We start from the raw sequence: 20994 nt of genomic DNA, 5'->3' as shown, positions 1-20994 counted from the left end.
AAGAACATTAAAGATGAACAAGTAAAGTAAAAAAAGATGCCCAATAGAATGAGCTTGAGGCAAAATACATAAGTATTATTTGTCTTTATATTACTGATAATACCATCAATATTGTTTTTTATGACGACTTTGTTATAATTATTTGAGATAAATTAGAAAAGTTTTATCTATCCATAGGTTAATGTTGGAGGAAGATGAAGAGAGCATTTAAATATATTTAAAGGAATATCACATCAATTAAAGAAGATTAATAACAAAAAATAAAATATTGGTGTTTTTTAAATTGCTCGTCACCTCTTATGTCAACTTTATGGATATGTATTATGTAGGAATAATACAATAACTTTGGGATGGGTTAAAGAAGCTATAGTAACTCTTATGTTATCGAAATAAATAATAAATCCAGAAATATAGATGGTGAGACATTAGCTGCTCAAGTTAAATGTTGACAAGGATAATTTTATGACAAGGGAGATTTCAAGTCAAGTCCTTAGATGATGTTCGGTGCTCTAAATATAAAAAGTATGAAGATATCAGACAAAATTATCTAGAGAAATAAAAATAAGAATAAGAGGCTAATAAGTACTCTATTGTAATCGATCGTGACAAAGATATCTACATAATTTTCAAATGTGACGATGCATTATTCCAAAAAAAGTTAACTTTTAGATTTTGCTTATGTTATTCATACTTATTCTCAAAAGAATTATTTTAATTTACTGAATAATTTGATTAGTAAGTTGAGTCTGAAAAATAATTTAAAAATAAAACTCATGGGTGTTGGAAAAATGAATATAAAAATAGTTGATGGAGCGGTACATATTTTTAGAGGATGTGACTTATGTTATAAAAATACAAAACAATCTAATTTTTTTGAATTTTTTAAATTTATAGAATTATACTACAAGGTCAGAGGTAGAGTTCTAAAAATTACTTAGGGTTGCATAATCATAATGAAAGACAGATTGGTTTAGAAGAAAATATTATTTGAATGGACTAAATGTAGGTTACATGTGTAAATGATGGTAGGTATCTACGATTAAGTTTCGTTCGTGATACAGAAAATGAAACGTGATATTTATGATTCTTATGATGCAAGTAAAAAAATCTTGCTAATCGAAAAATGGTGAGACTTAGGTCTATTTTCAAAAGCAAGCAATGCCCTTAATTCGATTGATTTATTAATGGGCTTATTAGAATTATGTGTTGATCCTTGAACTAATTCAATTAGTTTAATTGTAGTGAAATTTATAAATAAAATAATTTAATTTTTATATGAGATATACAATGAAAAAATACTCACCAACATGACGATTATTATGATTGATAAATATTTTTATAAGATAATACTTATATTTAAATTAGTTGGTTGAGTCATAATTAAATTAAAACTCCTTAGTCAATTAAGATTTATTCATATAAATACATCTTAAATTTTAAGATTTTGTTGAAAATGAAAGATAAGACACTCTTGAGAGTAATCTTTATGATTTATGCTGTCTAGTTTTACATGAGATATGTACAAATGATGTTATATCTTAGCGGGGATAAGAGCTTTATAATTAATATTATATATTAAAGAATTTAATTTTCTCAATAGATATAGATGAAAGTTATCGAGTCATATTAAATTTTATATAGATTTTTGATATGTTTTCTTATTTTGATGAATTTTTAATAAAAAAATAAAACTATCCCTTACATCATTATTTTTATACGTAATATTCCTCGGTATTGTAGTTACCAAACAATCACCTTCATATCCACGTGGAACTTAGTTATTCGACATATTTCAACTTGGAGGAATCAGATTCTTAAGTACCTATTTCCGTACTGGATTACCTGTTCTAAACCTGGTTAAAATGTACCCAAATCTAGTTTAGGTAGTTTGATTAGATCCGAATATCCAAAAACAGAAAAAAATCGAAGTTGTTACTCGATTCCGAGTTCAAATATTTGCGGTCGGGTTGACTCGGATGTGGAGACTCGAGTTGGGAATCAGGTCGAGTTAGGTTCGATTTATCGGATTGGACTCCGATAAATGATTGTAACGGCAGTTACTTCGAATGTAACGTTTAAAACGCAGTCGTAACCCTCAGATCCTCGACAGCAAACGACGGACATCTCTATGTTCTCGGAAGACTCCGGAATCTCTCGGTTCTCGGAAGAAGAAAACCTCAAATGAGTAGGGAGCATACGCCATTTCCATTGTTAACAACGTCTTCTCTCCAGATCCCCCATCGGCAATGGAAATCAACGTTGCTCTCTTCTGCAACCTGACCTCAGATCACAGAATTCGGAAGAGCAATTGGCCAGGTTTTTCCTGCTTCTCGATCGGTGCCAAGACCGGAAAACGCATAAAGATCAAATCTTTTTGCTGTCTCGATCTGTTCGCCACGAGAAACGTCCGATCTTGTGTCGTCGTCAGGTGTTCGTCCTCTCAGGAGAATTGTCTGAGGCCGAAACCGCGGCCAAAACCGAAGCCGATTGTTGAGCACGTCGACCGTGGCTCGAATTTGGACGACACCTACTCTGCGAGCCCAGATTCTTCTGCCTTCTTCGACCACATAGAGAAGTTGGTCTTCTTCAAGAGGTATGAGGAGGCTCTTGAATTGTTTGAAATTTTGCGGTCGGGGGGAAACCTCGTCGCCGTCCGGGCTAGCACCTACGATTCTCTCGTCAGTGCGTGCATCGGTGTCGGCTCGGTAAGGGAGGTGAAGACGGTATTTCAGCATATGATTGAGACTGGGTTTAAGTTTGATCAGTATATGAGGAATCGAGTCCTCGGGATGCATTTGAAATGTGGTATGATGGTGGATGCAAGGCACCTGTTTGACGATATGCCTGATAGGAACACCGTGTCATGGAGTATTATGATATCAGGGCTGGTAGAGGTGGGTTCCTATGAAGAGGCATTTAATCTGTTTTTTTTGATGTGGGAAGACGTATCGGATGCCAGTCCACGCATGTTTGCAACTATTATCCGGGCAACTGCTGGTTTAGGCTTCATTCTTGCTGGTAGGCAGTTCCATTCATGTGTTATTAAGATGGGATTTTATAAAAATATCTTCATTTCTTGTGCTCTCATTGATATGTATAGTAAATGTGGATGCATTGAAGAAGCTCAGTGGGTCTTTGATGAGATGCCTGAGAAGACGGTTGTAGGATGGAACACTATCATAGCAGGGTATGCTCTTCATGGGTACAGTGAGAAAGCTTTGGATATGTACTATGAGATGTGCAGTGCTAATGTTCAGATGGACCATTTTACTTACTCCATTTTTTTCAGAATATGTGCTAGATTAGGGTCTCTGGAACATGCAAAGCAAGCACATGCAGGTCTAGTCCGCAATGGGTTCGGGTTGGATATAGTAGCAAACACTGCTCTCGTTGACTTGTACTGTAAATGGGGCAGAATGGAAGATGCCAGGAATGTTTTTGAGAAGATGCCTCGCAGGAATCTTCTATCTTGGAATGCTCTGATAGGTGGATATGGCAACCATGGCATGGGAATTGAGGCTGTCAAGATGTATGAGAAGATGCGGGAGGAAGGGATGGTCCCAGACCATGTAACCTTTCTTGCCGTCTTAGGTGCATGTAATTATTCTGGCTTGTTAGACAAGGGGAGGGAGATTTTTGAGATGATGAGTCGAAATCCAAGCACAAAACCACGAGCAATGCACTATGCTTGTATGATCGAATTGTTTGGTCGAGAAGGACTATTGGATGAAGCTTATGCTTTGATAAAGAATGCTCCTTTCAGGCCCACGAAGAACATGTGGGCGGCTTTGCTGACGGCTTGTAGGATCCACAAGAACTTGGAGCTTGGAAAATTTGCAGCGGAACAACTTTTTGGTTTGGGACCTGAAAAATTAAGTAATTACATTGTTCTTCTCAATATTTACAATAGTTCTGGGAGGGTGGATGAAGCTGCCAAGGTTGTGGAAGCCTTAAAAAGAAGGGGCATTAGACTTCTTCCAGCTTGCAGTTGGATTGAGATTAAAAAACAGCCACACAAGTTCCTTTTTGGAGATAAATCTCACCCACAAAGCCTCAAAATTTATGAGAAACTAGATTCCCTGATGAGTGAGATTGTAGAACGTGGTTATGTTCCTGATTGGAAATCTCTGCTTCCTGATGTTGCAGACCATGAACAAAAGATGCTAACATACCACAGTGAGAAGTTGGCGATTGCTTTTGGGATCATCAGTACACCAGATTTTACTCCCCTCCAAGTCGTCCAAGGCCATAGGATCTGCAGTGATTGCCATACCGTCATTAAGTTTCTGACATTGATTACAAAAAGGGAAATTATTGTGAGAGATGCAAGCCGATTTCACCATTTCAGATGTGGGAGTTGTTCATGTGGGGATTATTGGTAACTGTACTTATTCTGTCTTAGAAAACAGGTACGATGCGAGGGATGTAGACATCTTATTTATGTTCTGCCGATTAGGGCTGAAGACAGTAGTTCTCCTTGTGCTTCACATGATTTGCCATTCATATTTTTTGAACCACAGCCTAAATAATGTTGTACATTGACCAATCGAAGAATCTCAAATTTCCCATCTAATAAATTCCAGTGTATCTTAGTTATATTAACCTTGACTGCATTAACGTGTTTATTTTTCTGGTTCTGATGAGAGTACCATTACTCATGGATGGGCCTTCGGTATTGATATTTTATAGTTTGCATGTCAAACCAGTTGATGTGCACGTACAGTTTGGTCTTTTCCCTCCTTATAGTGAGGTTACTTGTTGTGAAAAGTCAGTCTTAAATCTTTTTATTCTTCACCTTCTGCCTCAATTGCAATATTTCTGTATACATTCATGTGATTGGACGGAGCTTCTTCCTTAAAGGCCAATTCTTTGGTGCTTACTCAAATTCTGAAGTGGATACGTAGCATTGTTTGGAACAGGTAAACATCACTGGTTCTGTTTTCGAGAATTTGAAATGCTTTGATGACTATCAAGTTGTACATATCTTTCAGGACATTAATGATCCAATTTTATGCCCAATTTTACTAAGTGCACTGGCTGTTAAGAGTTCTTCAGGAAATCTGTGAGCTTCCTGATGGTTTCGTGCAACTGTTTGTAGCTGATGCAGATGGTCACTTTGCTTAATGGTTAGTATAGCTTTCTAACTCCTTTTACTTGATAAAATTCTTGAAGAAACCTACATGGTAGTTTCTAAACTTTCTATGTAGATCTGTTGGCATGACTAACATCTCTCACTAATTTAGAAAGATTCGTTGAATTGATTAGGGCAATTCTAGCTGCTGGATTCATAATGCTGATCACCGGAGCGATGGCTAATTCCAAGTCAAAATGCCTCTTGCGGGCTTTTCTCACTACCATATATTCATGGAAGGAATCTTGTGCTTCATTCATGGTGTGTTCTGTGCTGCATGCTCTGTTGCTGTGATTGCCATGTTGTTGGAAGCTGCTGAAAGATTTGTTGTCCATCAGGGTATCTTGTGCTTCATTCATGGTGTGTTCTGTGCTGCATACTCTGTCCACATTGTTGGAAGCTGAAAGATTTGTTGTCCTTCGGGGGAATCTTGCGCTTCAACCATGGTGTGTTCTGTGCTGCATACTGTCACTGTGACTGCCACATTGTCGGAAGTTGAAGTATTTGCAATCCATCGGGGGAATCTTGCACCTCATTCATGGTGTGTTCTACGCCCGTCACATCATCGGAAGTTGCAAGGAAGGCGATGGGGGATGTTGCCGCTGATGCCGGATGATCCCTAAAAACTTTTTGTTGTCTGCAAATAATAATGATTCTAATGCAACAATATTGTCTAGTCTTGCAATCTATGACTTACTGTTTGTTTTCCTTATCTTGTCAAGGATGAAGGATATGTTATTATGGTGACTATATTGTTAGTTTTGTTACCATTTATCCAAAAGTTTAAGCTTACTTTAGCATACATAATATGTGAACCAAAGACTCCTTGTATAGAAATAATATACTTTTATTAAATTCATTGCCCTTCTATAACATTTTAATATGATGATTCACTGATTGGTGATGTGATATTTTACGATAGACTTATTTATTTATTTTAGGTTGAATGTTCATCATAATTTAATTTTTATTTATGACCTAATTCTTAAGCATGATAGGCAAACTTAAAAAAATAGATATCGATTTGATCGGTATTTTATTTATTTTCATTAGGATAAAAAAATTAGGCAATAAATTTTTTATTTTGTGAAGGCATTAAGTTAACCTCATATAAATATTCCTTTTCATTAATGTTATATTATGGTTAAAATTAAGAAGCTAAAATCTATACACATAACGGTTTTTATAACGGCAAGTGTTACATTGATCCGTTACGTTTTGGAGGACAACATATCTGATATGTACTAATTATGCGAACGAGAATTAGCCGTCGGATGGGAAATCACGACAAGTCCATCTTACGGTCAGTAATATCAATCCGCGTGCTCCCATCGCATTGGTTGATTCCCTTGTCTCTTCGATGCTATAAATTAGAAGGAAAGCATCTCCATCAAAATCGCCGCGAGAAAGCCTTCGACCCCAAAGACCAAAACCCCGTGTCTTTCTTCTTCGCCTTCGATACCCAAACCCTAAGCCGTCTGTCGCCGCCATGGCTGGAAGAGGGAAGGCGATCGGCTCCGCAGCAGCGAAAAAGTCCATGTCGAGGAGCAGCAAGGCCGGTCTCCAGTTCCCCGTCGGCAGGATCGCCCGTTTCCTCAAGGCCGGCAAGTACGCCGAGCGCGTCGGTGCTGGCGCCCCCGTGTACCTCGCCGCTGTCCTCGAGTACCTCGCCGCCGAGGTGCGTTTCTGCCCTCTCTCTGCCTTATTATTTACCCTGATGGGACTGGCTCTCCGCCAATTTGGGGTCTTTTTCTTGATTCGTGAGCGAATCCTTTGTTTTCCAATATTTTATTGCTAAATCTAGAGTTTTAGCCGTTCTATCTGTGTGGTTTCTGGCCTCCTGGTTGTATCAATAATCGATCTTGTGTTCTTGTGGCTTGCCATATGTTTGTGGTTTTGATTGCATTTCCGTCGATTCGTCATAAATTGCTGGGATTTGCCCCATTGGCTTTCTTGTGATAGACTTCCTTCGGATCTCCAAATGGCTCACTCCGTTGCTTTCTTTGTGGACAGGTCTTGGAGCTTGCTGGGAACGCAGCGAGGGACAACAAGAAGACCAGGATTGTCCCCAGGCACATTCAGCTTGCAGTGAGGAACGACGAGGAGCTCTCCAAGCTGTTGGGAGAGGTCACCATTGCCAGCGGCGGAGTGATGCCCAACATCCACAACCTCCTTCTCCCCAAGAAAGCCGGATCTGGCTCCTCCAAGGCGGCCCCTGGAGATGACGACTGAAAGATGAGATCTTTTCTCTTCCCCTCTTGGCAGATTAGTATGGACTGTAAACTTTTTAGGTGCACGGTTGATTTTTTCCCCCTCTCTCTTTAAGTTTCTAGCTTCACCTTGTCTCACTTGGGATCTAAGTAATGAGAAAGTGGGATTAATGCTAATGTGTTGTAGTATATGTTGCTGATATCCTTGTCCTTGGCTTTGTTATGCTCGCTACAGAGATAGCTTGTAGGAATGCTGGTATAATTTCTAGCTTCAGCTTTGTGTCACTTGGAATTGCTAAGCTCAAGTAACGAGAGAGTGGGATTATTCTCTGTGTTGTTGTATGTGTTGCTGAATCACTTGCCCTTGGCTGTGTTATGCTAATTACAATGATAACTTGTATGAATGCTGGTATGATTTCTAGCTTCAGCTTTTGTCTTACTTGGAATTGCTAAGCTGAAGCAATAAGGTAAGTCGGATTGATGCCAATCTATGTGTTGTAAGATATGTTGCTGAATCACTTGTCCTTGGTTTTGTGTTATTCTGATTATAATGTTAGCTGGTATAATTCCAGAAGGACATCTGATCTTAACAGTTTGATGGTTCGACATGTAAAGTTTTGATTTCCATGAGTGTGTGTTGCAACAAAGTTGAAAGATTATATGGTTGGGCAATAGGCTTTGGTCCATGGGTGATTGATATCATTAGTTTGAGCTAATTATAGATTATCTGTGAGTTATGTTTAGGTTTTTTTATATTTTCAAAAGCTATATTGGATTCCTATACAAAAGTAAAATATTTAATTTTCATCTTTGAGTTATGTTTAGGATTTTTACATTTTGAAAAGCTATATTGGATTCTTATACTTATTTATACTTATTAAAGTAAAATATTTAGTTTTTATCTTTAATTTTCTTATGAAAATATCAGAGGTATTGTTGCGTCAAAAAATGATTTTAAAACAGGGTTAAAAAATAATTTCCTAGCTCGTGTGTTATTACCAATTTTCCCCAACTCATTTTGCTCGCATATATATCCTTTGCTTTCACAATGGCATGTGCATGCTCGTGCCGTCGATGACTCCAATGTAACGGTGCACATCAACTTCATGACATGCTTAAGCAAGTTTCGATTATCGACGAACACAATTAGAAGGATGTAGAGGAGCATCATATAGTTGATGATCGGTCTTGCGATCTCGAATTCTTCGACAATATTGATGTCCATGATGTAGTAGGCATCGCCCTTGGCGATGATCGAGTTAGTTCTCACAAACCCGCCATCGAGTCGCCCTCTGACTCAGCTCGCAAGACCTTGAGCGAGCGCTACTAGTCTCCACCTTGGAGCTCCTCCCTCTATAATCGTAACCTACTCCCATATGATCGTGGCTTTCGATCGTCCCTCACTTTCGGATTCGACTCAATGTCGCATAATGAATCAATGAGATTAGCCACCAATCATATATTAAATTGATTTATAGGGCAATCATTAACTAAGTTGATGCATAGGTTAATCTAATTCTTTTTCGATCTTAATTTTAATCTTCTTATCCTCTAGAGCGCTTAATGAAAAATCTTAGTCTTACCCCGAACCCTACTCTCATGTTGAAAAGTTCTACAAAAAAAAAAAAACTACAAAACACACAGAGATTGGCCAGATTCAATATTTGTAATCCTCATGATTGCTTCTTATGCTAATGCTGGACTTGATAACCAATAATATACTTTCTTTAATTGTCCATTCTCCTTAAGGATCTGAGACTTCTATTGGTTAAATTACAATGATATAGGTTTTCTTTTACGGAACAGTGATGCTCGCTGCGTTGCAAATTCATCAACGGTGAATTAGCCCGTGGTCCAATAAATTTTTGACTGCAAAGGAGGGTGGGTAATCTTGTTGCAATCCAACTGAGAATTGCTAAATTGCTGATTGAATTTGATGCGGAATGGATCGTAAATGTTTTGAGCAAGGAGGAACCCCCTCCTCCTTAGTTCTTCCTTAACTCTCTTTGCTCTACTCAACTTATTTGTCGAGTGAAAAATGATTCATACCTTTAGAGAGAACAGTCGGTGTGCTCATTTGACTCCTCTTATTATTTGCCAAAAGGTCCAAATCTGAGCAGATTCGGACGGAGGACTGACATCCTCTTTTCTTGTAAGCTGATCTACCTGGATGAGAAGGGAGCTATTGATTTTGAAGTAATATATTATCTTTTTTGTTTGGAAAAAAAAATCATATATTACACCCAGAAATTTTAGCACTGTTGTACAAGAAAAGAAAGAGCACCTAATGAAGATTCTATATGAGTTGAAGCTATGTCCAAAACCAGGGCTAAAAAACAACCTAATTGTTTTCTTTATATTCCTATCATTACTTACAAAAATAGAATACATGTGCTCCCATGGATTAGCTGGTTAGACCAGAAATTTTGGTAACAGCTGAGGGTTCTACATATCCTTCATATCATGGTGCTTTGAGTGCTCCCCACCCCCCTCGGGTCGAATACCATATCGTTCTTGTTCGAACCTTTCTTGATTCTTCCTGTGATCTATGTGCTGGAACTGGCAGAGGGATCAGGTTCAACAAGTCATAGTTTGTTTGGTCTTGCATAATCCAGACAGAAGCTTATGCCCAGAATATCCCAGGTAGCTGATAACATGATAAGCTTCAGATTCCACCTGAATAAAAATGAACTAAAGTTAGCATTGGTTTTACCAAATTATGGTCTTGAGAGAGGGATCCAAAGAAGCAAAATTTCAATGATGAATAGCAACAGATTAAGCTCAATGTATTAACAACGTTTTTAAGCTCATATGCAACTGTCTTATGGGTTCTTACACAATAAATAACAAAGCTATACTGAGAGCATAGGTAATTTAGTGGCTTATCCTGTAGGAAAGATACAGATGAAGAGCATGTCCAAGGTCTGGAGGCTAAAAACTAAGATTAATGTGGGGTAACTAAATGATGGGATGGGTGTGAGGTTAACATATAACAGTGAACAAGCAGCAACATGTAATGTATTATAGAAAAGAAATGATAAGTAATGGGAGGACCTTGTAGGACCACACCAGCTAGAGGACAGGGGAGACACAGAACCACCATGGTGACATGATGAAAAATCCAAATTTTGAGCTCTAGTGAAAGATCAGAGCAGTAAAGAAGATGTACTAGCAATCTACATCGTATCAAAAACATTTGTGAAATCACCAGCTTAACAGGAATGCAACATAAGGTAGGATTTAAAATCAGAAGAATTGGGGGAAGGCTTGGTCGCTGACAATTACTTGTCTATTGCCATTTTAAATGGCACACCTCTTTTTCTGATATTGACTTAACTGCAGCAAATGAAGCCGTGCCTTGTTGTTTGACTTAACTGGTTCAACCAGCAAGTTCCTAGTGTTCCTCATGACCATAATATTAATCAGAATATGTAATTGGAAACTAGTACCATGCGGGTGTTTCATGACCATCACACTATCAACATAAAATTTCTCTGGTTGTTCATAGGAGCAGAAGAAGATCCCTGCCAGATCATTATGTATGGAAGAAAGAAGAACACTAAATTTCTGTTCATGATTACCCATCAGTACTGAATAGAAGGCTATTTCCAACAATATGAGATCAGTTGTTACCTTTTTCTGACAAAATTTTAGGGCCCCTCTTCATCTGAACTGGAACTGTCTACCCGCCGATCCGTAATTGCAGGAAATAGTCGCTGTCGGGGATCAGGAGTAGGATTTGCAGTTGCACTGTCCTTAGCTTTTGGTGCCTTTGAAACTTTCTTAGATGATTCCCTTACTTCTTTGCATGTCTTATCTATCATGCCAAGAAAATCTCGCACGATAACAAATAGCCGTAAACCTTCATCTTTTGCTGCACTCCCATGAAAATAATCTGTGGTGCTCTGCACCAAGGATCTTATTCTCCTTTCTTCTTCCAACAAGAAAGTTATGGCAGCCTCAGCATGCTCTACGAAATACTTGAGGGTATCGTGAAACCCACTAACCTCTTCCAGATTTCTCATGTCTGTGTTCAGAAACTGCTTGATCTCTATCAACCTGCGACCAAAGCTTGCCACTGTACCTGTTATGGCATCGGCATCCAATCCAGCTGCCTTCTTGACATTCTCAAGCTCACCGCTAAGACCACAAACAACCGTAAGGCCAAGATTACGCAATTCGTCTCCAGATTCTTTAAGCGAATCTTCAGATACATCATCAGTGAAAAAGCTGTAATTTGTCAGGCTGGACATGCTACCACTTTGTCTTGCCACACGTGCAGCACGTATACCTTCATAGCGAATCATCTCTTTGACAACAAAATGCAACAGAGTGGTCTTCCCATCAGCACCCTTAACATCTGACAACTTCAAGAGCGTGTCAAGCTTAAATGCCTGAGCACCTCCACGGTAGGTGCCATCATTCATGCGGTTGCCAGTTTTAAGAACAGCTTCTAATAGCTTTAAGAACAGACGATTGCTTCTGAGTTCTGTGCAAGCTACCTAGTACAAAATATTACTCGTAGCTTATTTTCACCAGAATATTAAATGTTAGAAACAAAATATTTATTTATAGCTTTAGTCTCCACTACCCATGACATGATCCAAGTACAAAGATAACAAGATACATGTTCAGCTAGCAGAGAGTATCAACCAAAAGCATATATAACAAATATCAGTGAGGCAAGCTATCCTACTCCTGTTTGGAATACTGAGACTGACATATTTAACATTAATAAGTAGCAACAATTTGACCATAGTAAATAATTCAAGTTGCTTATTCATATGAGAAACTAAAATCAAAACAAGAACAAATATTTCAGAGATTGCCCTGGTTGAAGCAGAGTTGTACTTACATATGGGATTAGCTTTTTGTGGATTATGTGCTAGAGATACATTCTGGTTGCTGTCTAATTGGCATGGAGACATGTAACTTGGCATGTTTAGTTGAGTGATTCTGATTAAATGATCCGGATATTACTATGTTTTGACAAAGAATGTAGTAGCAGTCAAAATATTCAAAGTTCATCATAAGAAATACATGAAAGAAACATCAAATACATAGAAATTGAAGCATTGTTTATTCAATCAATTCATAATTCCAGACAAATACTGAATGAATCTTAAGAATCTTTGGGAGAAATCTCATGAAAGCAATTAGAAAACTTCTCTTCAATATAAAGAATTTCACCATCAATAATTGGACTACATCATTAAAGGCTGAACTTGGTCATAGGTTGTTTTTATCAGACAAAAGACATTAGGTCCAGAATGTTTAGCTTGTAAACCTTGTGCATTTTAATTTAGCTTATAAACCTTGTGTGTTTTAACATTCTTATCCATGATAAATTCAGAAGTTCTTGAGAATCCATTTGTTGGTTCGCTCGAGGGAATGCAATGGGGCCCTTCAGTTCCAAATGGAATTTTGCTGCTACATAACATGCAGATGGTACACAGTTTGAGACTATCATATCACATGGAAGTTGTGTTTGTAGATGCACTGCATATTAGTTGAAAAACTAGTAAGAACAGGTGAAGCCTACTTATCAGAAATTCTTATCATGTATGGAAAGGTCATGAAAAGCCCGAGAAAGTTGAAGGCGGCTTAGACTGGTGACAACATGGGAGTATTTGTAGAGGCATTGAGCAGGGGACTCTAAAGATTGTGGGCACTGGTAGATCTTGGCTCTATGCAATTTGAATCTGCACCATATCTCGTGTAAATTGACTAATATTAGTAACTTTTGCTATTCGATCAAAATCATGGGTATGAGGTAGAAAAGGAAACTGCACACAGAGGTTGTACACTAAGAGTCGAAAATTGAAATTTTGATTTGTGCCTGTGATATGATAAAATTTGATTAAGAATTTGGGAAGGACTTGGCCAACTGTAGATCACTCTTGTGTTCACTATTTTATGGAAAAATGTTCTTGAATGTTGTGAGAGGAAGAGTTCTTTGTGTTGCATTGTGATTGAAAATTGCTTCTTTTTTCTCTGTGTATTACTAAATTATTTACAACATCTATATGAATGTACTAATGAGAGAATTGCATTTTATGTTGGTTCAGGCTTAATCCATCCCTTCACTGGAAGCTGCATTTTGAAATGAATTAGGTTTGGGTTTGGACAATTGATATTGAAGACCAAGTTTGTAGATGCATCTGTGGAGCTGATTCAGACAAGAGTATAGACAGATTTAGATTGTTGAGTTATTTAAATTGTGGGTTAGCTATTAGATTCATGTAGTACAACTTACTTATTTCCAAATTGCATGATCATAATTAACAATACCTCATTGTGTCTTTTCCATAGTTAATGTTTCCCATGAATCTTAAACTGTTACACTCTTGATGGAGACGACATTTTTATTTTACTGAAATGACCATATTTTGCACATGCGGGGTATTTTTCAGTTGATGATAGTGCTGGTTAGTATGGTTAACATTCTTGTTGCAACCATTTAACATTCATTACTCATGAGCACAAAACAGTGCTCCTGTTTTCTAAATTAATCATGCATATTAAACACTGCCATTCTAGGGTTTGAGGTTGGTCCAAACAGCTTACCAGTCTGATAAATGAACAAACCCAGAATATGATTATTAAGAAAAGGATCCTAACTTTTCAGTTCTTTGTGCAGAAAAAAGAAGGGTTCAAATTTTTATGCTAATAATGTAGTTACTTTTGTCATACTCATGCTTATGCTAGTAACTGGGTTTGTGATTGATTTAAGGATCTCTTATTGGGTTGATTGAAATGCATAAGTACAAATGATAATTTTTATGTTCCAAACTTATTTGCAGAGTATATTATTTGTTCTGGAAGATTTGGATGTGTTGGATGATGGAAATTAATGTGTGGTTGACGTAAAACATCTAGGCCTCTGGAGTACACAAAAAACATAATATCAACAGGACACCAAGGTTCCCCGAGGTATGTAAAATGCAAGAATTGTTTAATACCATGCAAGTATCAAATAATTATAACAAATCCAAGAGGCCTAGGCTCAGTGGAGCGTGGAATATGGTGGTGCCAATCTTCAAGATTAGTATATTGGAGATATTTGCTAAATGGATTCACATATATGAAAACTTTTAAATACAATGGAGATTGTTGGTCAGTTTGAGACAAACTAGGGACTTTATGGTGGTTTTTCCTGATGATTATGCAACTTGACTCTATATCATAATGTGCTGTCAGTAATTAGATTAAACCATGCACTGGTTTACATTCCATCCCCTTAAAAGAATGAACAGTAAAAATATGTCTTGCATTGCAACAAACGTTTCTGATAATTTGGTTTAAGGTTTAAAAACATTTATATTTTACATCTATGATATGGCTTTTGTGCTATTTGTAAACTCGGCAGAGGTGTGGAATGCCATCGTGAATAGCCAACCTCTGTGACTCATCAAGATACTGATAATAAGCAAGATCTACAGTAGGCACACAAATGGAAAAAGTGAAAACATGAGCCTATATGAATAAGTGCAGTAATTTGCAAACAGAAGAATACAAATTCAAAGATTTATTAATATGCATAAATGGATATACATATTTCCATCTAACAAGAAAAACATGAGCAGAGTTCTATTATAACTTAAAAAAGGATTTTGGTTAATTATTCTCAAGCTGACATGAACTACCTACCGAGTGGCAACATGGAGAAAACTCACCAAAAATCTGGTATCTAATTGTGTAATAGGACACAGAAAAAGCAAAGATAGCATTTGAGTTGTCTGAGATTTCAAGACTTGCCTCAAGAGTCGCAAATGAATCCTTTATGCTTGAGACATCTTCATGTAGAGAAGACATAAATAGCAAGACATCCATCCTTTTATAGGCAAAAGGAATATCAACCAAGTCCCTTAGGAATTGTTCTGCTGGCCCCAGTAGGGACAAATCACCATTATACAGCCGAAGTTTCAACTCTTCGTCGGTGGTTGGTTGCATTCTCAACAATGTTTGCAGAAGAGCACTAGGAAGCTCATTTCCTGTTTTGAAGAAGATAAACAAAATAGATGCAGTACATTAAAAATGTTTCATATTGAAAAATTTTCATTCATGCACATAAAAATTGTTTGTCCATAATTGTTGTTGAAAATTTTTTTGAGATGCATGAAAGTTAAGCATAAGGTGTGTTACAAATATAAACTGGAAAAGATCAGGTTTTATGCTTGTGCAGGATGGAAAATCAAATCTGGAATTATCTACATGAATGGATAAAGCAGCTACACTGATTATCGAGTATTGGTAAATGAAAAATCAAACACAAGGAGAAGAGACGGTAAACTTGTGGCTGACTGGCTGGGAAAAACTATGATATACTTTATTGCTATCCTGACAACTGAATCAAATACAGAAAATACCGCATCACCTAATCTCCATGTCTACCAAACACAAGATAGACTTACCTTCCATGAGTGCTTCATGGACTTCTTGTTTTTTGACACTCAGAGCCTTTAATGATATTGCCAAATTCTGTGATTTCTTGGGGTCAAGAAGCTGAATGTACTGTATAGGAGGATCACCAGTGGTTGATTGCTTCTTTATTTCAACTCTGGTTTTACCAGCAGCATTGTAGCCAAATAGTGTTTCTATCATCTCTTCGTCGAACCTGTAAAATTTCACTAGATCATCATCAAAGCCAAGTTATACACTGATAATAATAGTTAAAAGTAATTGAATAAATAACTTACTGGAAAGATCCTGATCTAATCTGATTCCAGACATTGGACTGATCTGGGTTTGCAAGAACTTTATCCCAAAAGAATGGCTTCAGCTTTGTTTTAGAACTATTGCCATTACCAGCTGCACCAAGGCTTCCTGGATTGGGTGCAATTGGTGGTCGTATGGTTCTTGAACTTCCTTGAGATTGACGAGGAGGAAGTGCAGCTTTCGGTGGTGGTGGTGGAAGCCCAGCACCAGGCTTTTGGTTAGACAATGGTGGTCGTGGAGCAGGAGGTGGAGGAGCCGCCTTACTAGGAGGCATAGCAGATGGAGGAGGAGGAGGAGCAGCAGGTGGAGGAGGGACGGCAGCAGGTGAAGGAGGGATGGCAGCAGGTGGAGGAGGGATAGCAGCAGGTGGAGGAGGGATAGCAGCAGGTGGAGGTGGAACAACAGTTGAAAGAGTAGGCCTACCAGGCGGAGGAGGAAGTGATGCTTTTGTTTCAGAAGTGTCTTTATGTCCAAACGATGGAATACTTGAAGTATGGGAATATCCTGATAGTCTGTCAGGTAGTAAGGTATTGTCTGAGTTGAGATCTGAGGAAAATACATGACCATTTTGGAGTGGTCCATTTTTAAGTGGCAACCCTCCAAAATTATCACTATGATTCGAACCAATTGGTCCAAATGACTTACTTGACGTACCTGAGATTGGAGAAGAAAAAAAATCAAATTAAACAATTGTCCCATTAATTATGTTAATAAGAAAACGAAACAATTTCATACCAGACAAATCACTTAAGCTTAGATGCAAGAGGGGCCTCTCATCCCTTCCACTAAATGAGTCATTGCTTTCCCTACAACATTTCCGATAACAACAGAATACACATGCAAGAAGAAGAGATGTCACAGCTGAAGATATCACTACAGCGATGATAACTAATTTTGTTTGGTTGTTTTCCTCTTCCTTGGGTGCATGTGGAGCAGCATGTCGTTTCTTTTTGGATGGTTTTGGACCTTTTGGTGGAGGGATGTCACTTGGCAAATCTGAGAAGGACTCATTAGGGAATGAAGAGCTTGCTGATGCTAGATCAGAATCTTGTGATGGAGTAGGACTAGGTGTTTGTGGTTCAGCTCTAGCATCGGGTGATGAAGCTGGAGGAGGAGATGGTCCGGCAGCTGGAGACAAGGCAGGTGCAGCAGTTGGAGGTTGATCTGCTAAATGTCTTCTTGGAACAGGACGAAGAGTAAGTATGAAGTCCAAGCATTCCATATACAGATTTTTCAGTTTATGCTCATCTTCAAAAACATCAAAGTGGAATCCTTTCCTAATTAGGCATTTGAAAACTGCATGCTTTATGTCTGGTGAGAGAGATCTTATGACTTTAGAAACACGCATCACACCCTGCACAGACAAAAAACATTTTATTGTATGTCTATCAACTTCAGACTGCAAAGTAACTACTAACTATAACTGTCAAAAATAGTTTAATCATTTAAAAGAAACTCATCATCTGTAATGATCTAAGTGATGACAGTCGTAAGTCACTAAGTGGATTTCAAACCAGGATTTGGCAACATATCTTGATTCATTAGTTGATCCAAGATAAAGTTTAGAAGCTAAAGGTGACCACATGAAGAAGAGTCATTGAGTTTGACAGCACAAATCTTACTGACTTTACTAAACACAGGAAAAATTTTCGAAAAACAACATTATTTGCAATTTGACATTCCTTCTGGGTTATGAGTTCCAACTTACTTTTAAAGGTCACAACTAAGTTCCACTCTCTTATTTGCAACAACCTCATGGGACCCCATTAAGCATTTAAATAAAGTTAATCGCCTCCCACGTTATTGTAAAGGATCACAGTAGTCCAGCTAAAGCACAGGTAGTGATGATTTCGGGTGAGGAATAGCACAAAGGATCATATTCCCCATAAATGATTTGACAGATGATGATAAAGAGAGCATTGTGCCCGCAAGCACAGGAAAAAGGTATAATACCAGATGGAGGTTAATTTTATCCCAACAGTTGGAAGCATTTCACACTTGACGCACAACGAAACTGGTCCATGAGCACACAAAAAAGGTAAAATACTAGACAGAGGTCGATTTTAACCCAATAGTTGGAAGCAGTTCATACTTATTGCACAATGAAACGGCAACTGCATAAGCTTTTGCCCTAAAATGCTGGGGAGTGAATCTTCTGCATCATGATGGTTTTGGATGACCTAGCTCCCTTGGAGAAAACAGACTCTGCTGAGGGAAACAAAATCTGCCATTATTTTGCTTGTCATTTTAGCCTGCAGACAACTACTACTTCCTGATATCTACTGTCATGATATTTGCAAGACCATTAAAATGGACAAGGTGTAAGCCAAAACGGGACAGAAGTTATTGTCAACAGCCACATTGACATAGTAGTGTCATCTGGATGAGCTTGGAAAGACTTGATGAAGCATTGAAAATGCAGGAATCCTAGATGATAAAGAGCAGTCAAGCACACAGGAGATGGTCCAATGGTAGGCCAACTAAATTGTCACTACACAGTAATGTCTTCGTCGTATCTGCCATGTGGATCATCATTAGAGAGGAGGACAGTTGACCTCCTTCATCCTCTCCCACAAATCTATAAATTTTCAGGGATATACGATCTCTCTGGGTAACACATCTTTCATATACGCGCAGTTTTCGGTTTTGCGGGTTTTTGTACACCAATCTTTGCATGACGACGAAAAACTTTTTCTGCGGGATATTCTAGGATTTTGTTTTTTGTTCTTTCGCTGCGCATGTGATACTGCCTCAGGTTTCCCAATAGAGCCTACTTGTTTTAATGAAGCCAAAGGTGTTAAGGTGCGGGAGAATGCCATAAATGAAGAAATGAATGCTTTTCATAAACATGAAACTCGGGATCTTGCGTCAAGACCTGTTGGTTTCTGTGAGGAATTTAGTGCTATTTCTGATTTGCATAAGCTATTCTTGAATTTGGTCGTCGTATGGATGTTGTGCCTTTTGCACGAAGTCCAATTAGAGATTTCAGTGGTCTTCCATCTAGTAAGTTTGGATTATGCTCTACGTCAAGAGATATTCCTAATGGTCCTAAAAGTTTCCGGATGGAGCAACTTGAGTCAGGGATTAGTGATGAAGAAGGTAGCATGGTGTCAATGGGCAAGGCGAGTGAAGAGAAGGCTATTGCGGACTCGAAGAAACCCATTTGCAATATGGTTGATTGAAAGACCATCTTCTTATAGCCTTTCTTGACTAGCCAAGAATGGAAGATCAAACCTTTCACCCGAAAGCACAACCAAGCCGCCATTGCCTTCTCTATATGGTTGTAATTGCTAAGATCATTCTAGGGATATTAACTTTCCTACGTCAAAGAGAACAAAACAAGCAACGATGGCTACTGAAAAAACCTCATGGGTGTTTCTTCTAGTTTATGTGCTGTATTGGATAAAATCAGAAGAGCACTAGTAATCACCAAACAAGAACCTACTCCCTCCATAATAACTTGATAAACCCTAGATTGTTTGCCAGGGAATTTATCTCATATGCATGGAAGAATCCATATTGCATTAGCTGATGATAAACTATCCTTTTCAATTTGGTATCCATCCTGTTCCTATAACAATTTAGGTCCTTCTCCATGGCGCATTACCACAATTAGATTTCCAAGTATCATGACCCTAAATTGTCAGCACAGGTGAAACTTTGAGCAATCTAATTTGTCCGCAAGTTCATAACAAGAATTGCAAAACCACATAAAAAAAAGGATGAATGGCTGATTAGAAGTGAAAGAAACAAAATAACTAATCAACAAAAAGATCTCATACCGTGTCCTCGTGCATCATGGGGGGACTCATCAACCTAGCATCTCCCAAAGCCAATGACAATCCCTCCCCTCCCTGCCTCCCCGCTGATTCTTTCATCACCAGAACAGGGAAAAAAATGAGACAAAAGAGGAAAAGCACGATCCTTTTCGTATCCATCGTGTCTTGGATCAACCTTCCACCCACAATCTACCCTTTTCATCGCATCTGCAGCTCAACCTCCGCATCAAATCAGCTCGCAGCACGACACAAACAATGTCCCCTCCAGAAAACACCATCAAGAGCGACGCAACATCAACCAACGCGCAGGCAAGCCAAGGTATCGTATCTTCAACCGCCAAATCAAATGCAAGAAACCTGAACGATCATAGTCGGTCGCAGAGACAATGCCCGGACAATTCGAAGAAAAGATCGCAGCTTTGGTCCGCCTCCGCCTTGGGGGGGATGCCGGGGTGGGGATCTAGGGTTTTTTCTTCGAGAGGCAACGAGGGGGAAGGCGGAGGAGGCCAAAAAATTGGGGATTTTTCCCGTCGTAGTTCAAATTTCGCTGCCGGCGTTGGAAAGCGGAAACCGACGACACAATAACAGACGTGCGGAAGGGATTCCTGACAGGTGGTTGATCCAACAGGATTCGTTGCAAGCATATTGCAAACCGTCACCTTTACAATACGTTTGCTGTTGTGACGTCCTGCAAGTCGTGGAGCAGACGCTACAGCTGTCGATTCTTTTGTGGTGATTGTAACTGTCTTCTGCAACTCAGTTTGCGTTAGAGAATGCTTGTCTCCAATGGAGTTAACTTAATTAAGAAAACGGAAAACCCGGATTTGGACTTTCTTCTTATTAATATTATTATTTATATACCAAAAAGACTTTGCATTGCTGGCAAAACAGCAGTTCATGGCTCACAATGCCTTATTATAGCCTTTTCTATTATTTTTCTTTTTATTATAATTTTTTGAAGAAAAATAGGATGTGAGGAATGAAAGAAAATTCATGAGTAGTTAAAAATTCCATGCACAACAAAAACAAAAACAAAAAACTAATTGGCTATCAGCTTAGTGGTGCCTTCTTTTAATATGTTTCTTTTTTTTACTGAAGAATTCCGGAACTTAACATGGTTTCCATGTTAATGTTCTTTAAAAACATGTTCAGTGTT

The 20994-nt window shown here is 38.3% G+C and overlaps 3 protein-coding genes across 7 annotated transcripts; 2 read left to right on the top strand and 1 right to left on the bottom strand.

Annotated features, from left to right (window-relative positions):
* The first annotated feature begins 2104 nt into the window (after positions 1-2104).
* On the top strand, positions 2105-5843 carry LOC135629695 (pentatricopeptide repeat-containing protein At5g50390, chloroplastic-like). Of its 3 annotated transcripts, none has more exons than XM_065137493.1 (3): positions 2105-4919; positions 4992-5126; positions 5266-5843. In XM_065137493.1, exon 1 carries the CDS (start codon positions 2247-2249, stop codon positions 4380-4382), a length of 2136 nt encoding a protein of 711 aa, XP_064993565.1. In that variant the 5' UTR covers positions 2105-2246; the 3' UTR covers positions 4383-4919; positions 4992-5126; positions 5266-5843. The 3 variants fall into 3 exon arrangements, with proteins under 3 accessions (XP_064993565.1, XP_064993570.1, XP_064993558.1); XM_065137498.1 differs by having other exon boundaries at positions 2105-5126; positions 5266-5392; positions 5470-5843; XM_065137486.1 differs by having other exon boundaries at positions 2105-5126.
* Positions 5844-6533: 690 nt separating this feature from the next.
* Positions 6534-7671, top strand: LOC103979050 (probable histone H2A.2). The gene is made up of 2 exons (XM_009395067.3): positions 6534-6809; positions 7145-7671. The coding sequence occupies exons 1-2, from the start codon at positions 6621-6623 to the stop codon at positions 7361-7363; spliced, it is 408 nt and encodes a 135-aa protein (XP_009393342.1). The 5' UTR covers positions 6534-6620; the 3' UTR covers positions 7364-7671.
* A 2000-nt stretch (positions 7672-9671) lies between these two features.
* On the bottom strand, positions 9672-20365 carry LOC135629685 (formin-like protein 3). Of its 3 annotated transcripts, XM_065137473.1 has the most exons (8): positions 19842-20365; positions 16795-17413; positions 16536-16713; positions 16041-16478; positions 15756-15958; positions 15100-15335; positions 10975-11843; positions 9672-10017 (listed from the first exon to the last, which is right to left on the bottom strand). In XM_065137473.1, the coding sequence occupies exons 1-7, from the start codon at positions 19995-19997 to the stop codon at positions 10992-10994; spliced, it is 2682 nt and encodes an 893-aa protein (XP_064993545.1). In that variant the 5' UTR covers positions 19998-20365; the 3' UTR covers positions 9672-10017; positions 10975-10991. The 3 variants fall into 3 exon arrangements, with proteins under 3 accessions (XP_064993545.1, XP_064993532.1, XP_064993539.1); XM_065137460.1 differs by having other exon boundaries at positions 9881-10017; positions 10975-11839; positions 15096-15335; positions 16041-16713; positions 19842-20139; XM_065137467.1 differs by having other exon boundaries at positions 9881-10017; positions 16041-16713; positions 19842-20139.
* Positions 20366-20994: the final 629 nt, after the last annotated feature.

The sequence above is a fragment of the Musa acuminata genome, chromosome BXJ1-3 (assembly GCF_036884655.1).
Source record: "Musa acuminata AAA Group cultivar baxijiao chromosome BXJ1-3, Cavendish_Baxijiao_AAA, whole genome shotgun sequence".
Lineage (NCBI taxonomy): Eukaryota > Viridiplantae > Streptophyta > Magnoliopsida > Zingiberales > Musaceae > Musa > Musa acuminata.
The sequence above is the reverse complement of the archived record's forward strand: the minus strand, read 5'-3'. Positions and strand labels throughout refer to the sequence as shown.

Bases quoted from the DNA above. Each gene is read 5' to 3' on its own strand.
- LOC135629695 (XM_065137493.1), top strand. From the start codon at position 2,247: ATGGAAATCAACGTTGCTCTCTTCTGCAACCTGACCTCAGATCACAGA.
- LOC103979050 (XM_009395067.3), top strand. From the start codon at position 6,621: ATGGCTGGAAGAGGGAAGGCGATCGGCTCCGCAGCAGCGAAAAAGTCC. The intron at 6,810-7,144 runs GTGCGTTTCTGC...CTTTGTGGACAG, and splicing joins TCGAGTACCTCGCCGCCGAG to GTCTTGGAGCTTGCTGGGAA.
- LOC135629685 (XM_065137460.1), bottom strand. From the start codon at position 19,997: ATGGATACGAAAAGGATCGTGCTTTTCCTCTTTTGTCTCATTTTTTTC. The intron at 16,714-16,794 runs GTATGAAATTGT...CTCCAATCTCAG, and splicing joins AAGCTTAAGTGATTTGTCTG to GTACGTCAAGTAAGTCATTT. The intron at 11,840-15,095 runs GTCTTGAAATCT...TGTACTAGGTAG, and splicing joins ATTTGCGACTCTTGAGGCAA to CTTGCACAGAACTCAGAAGC.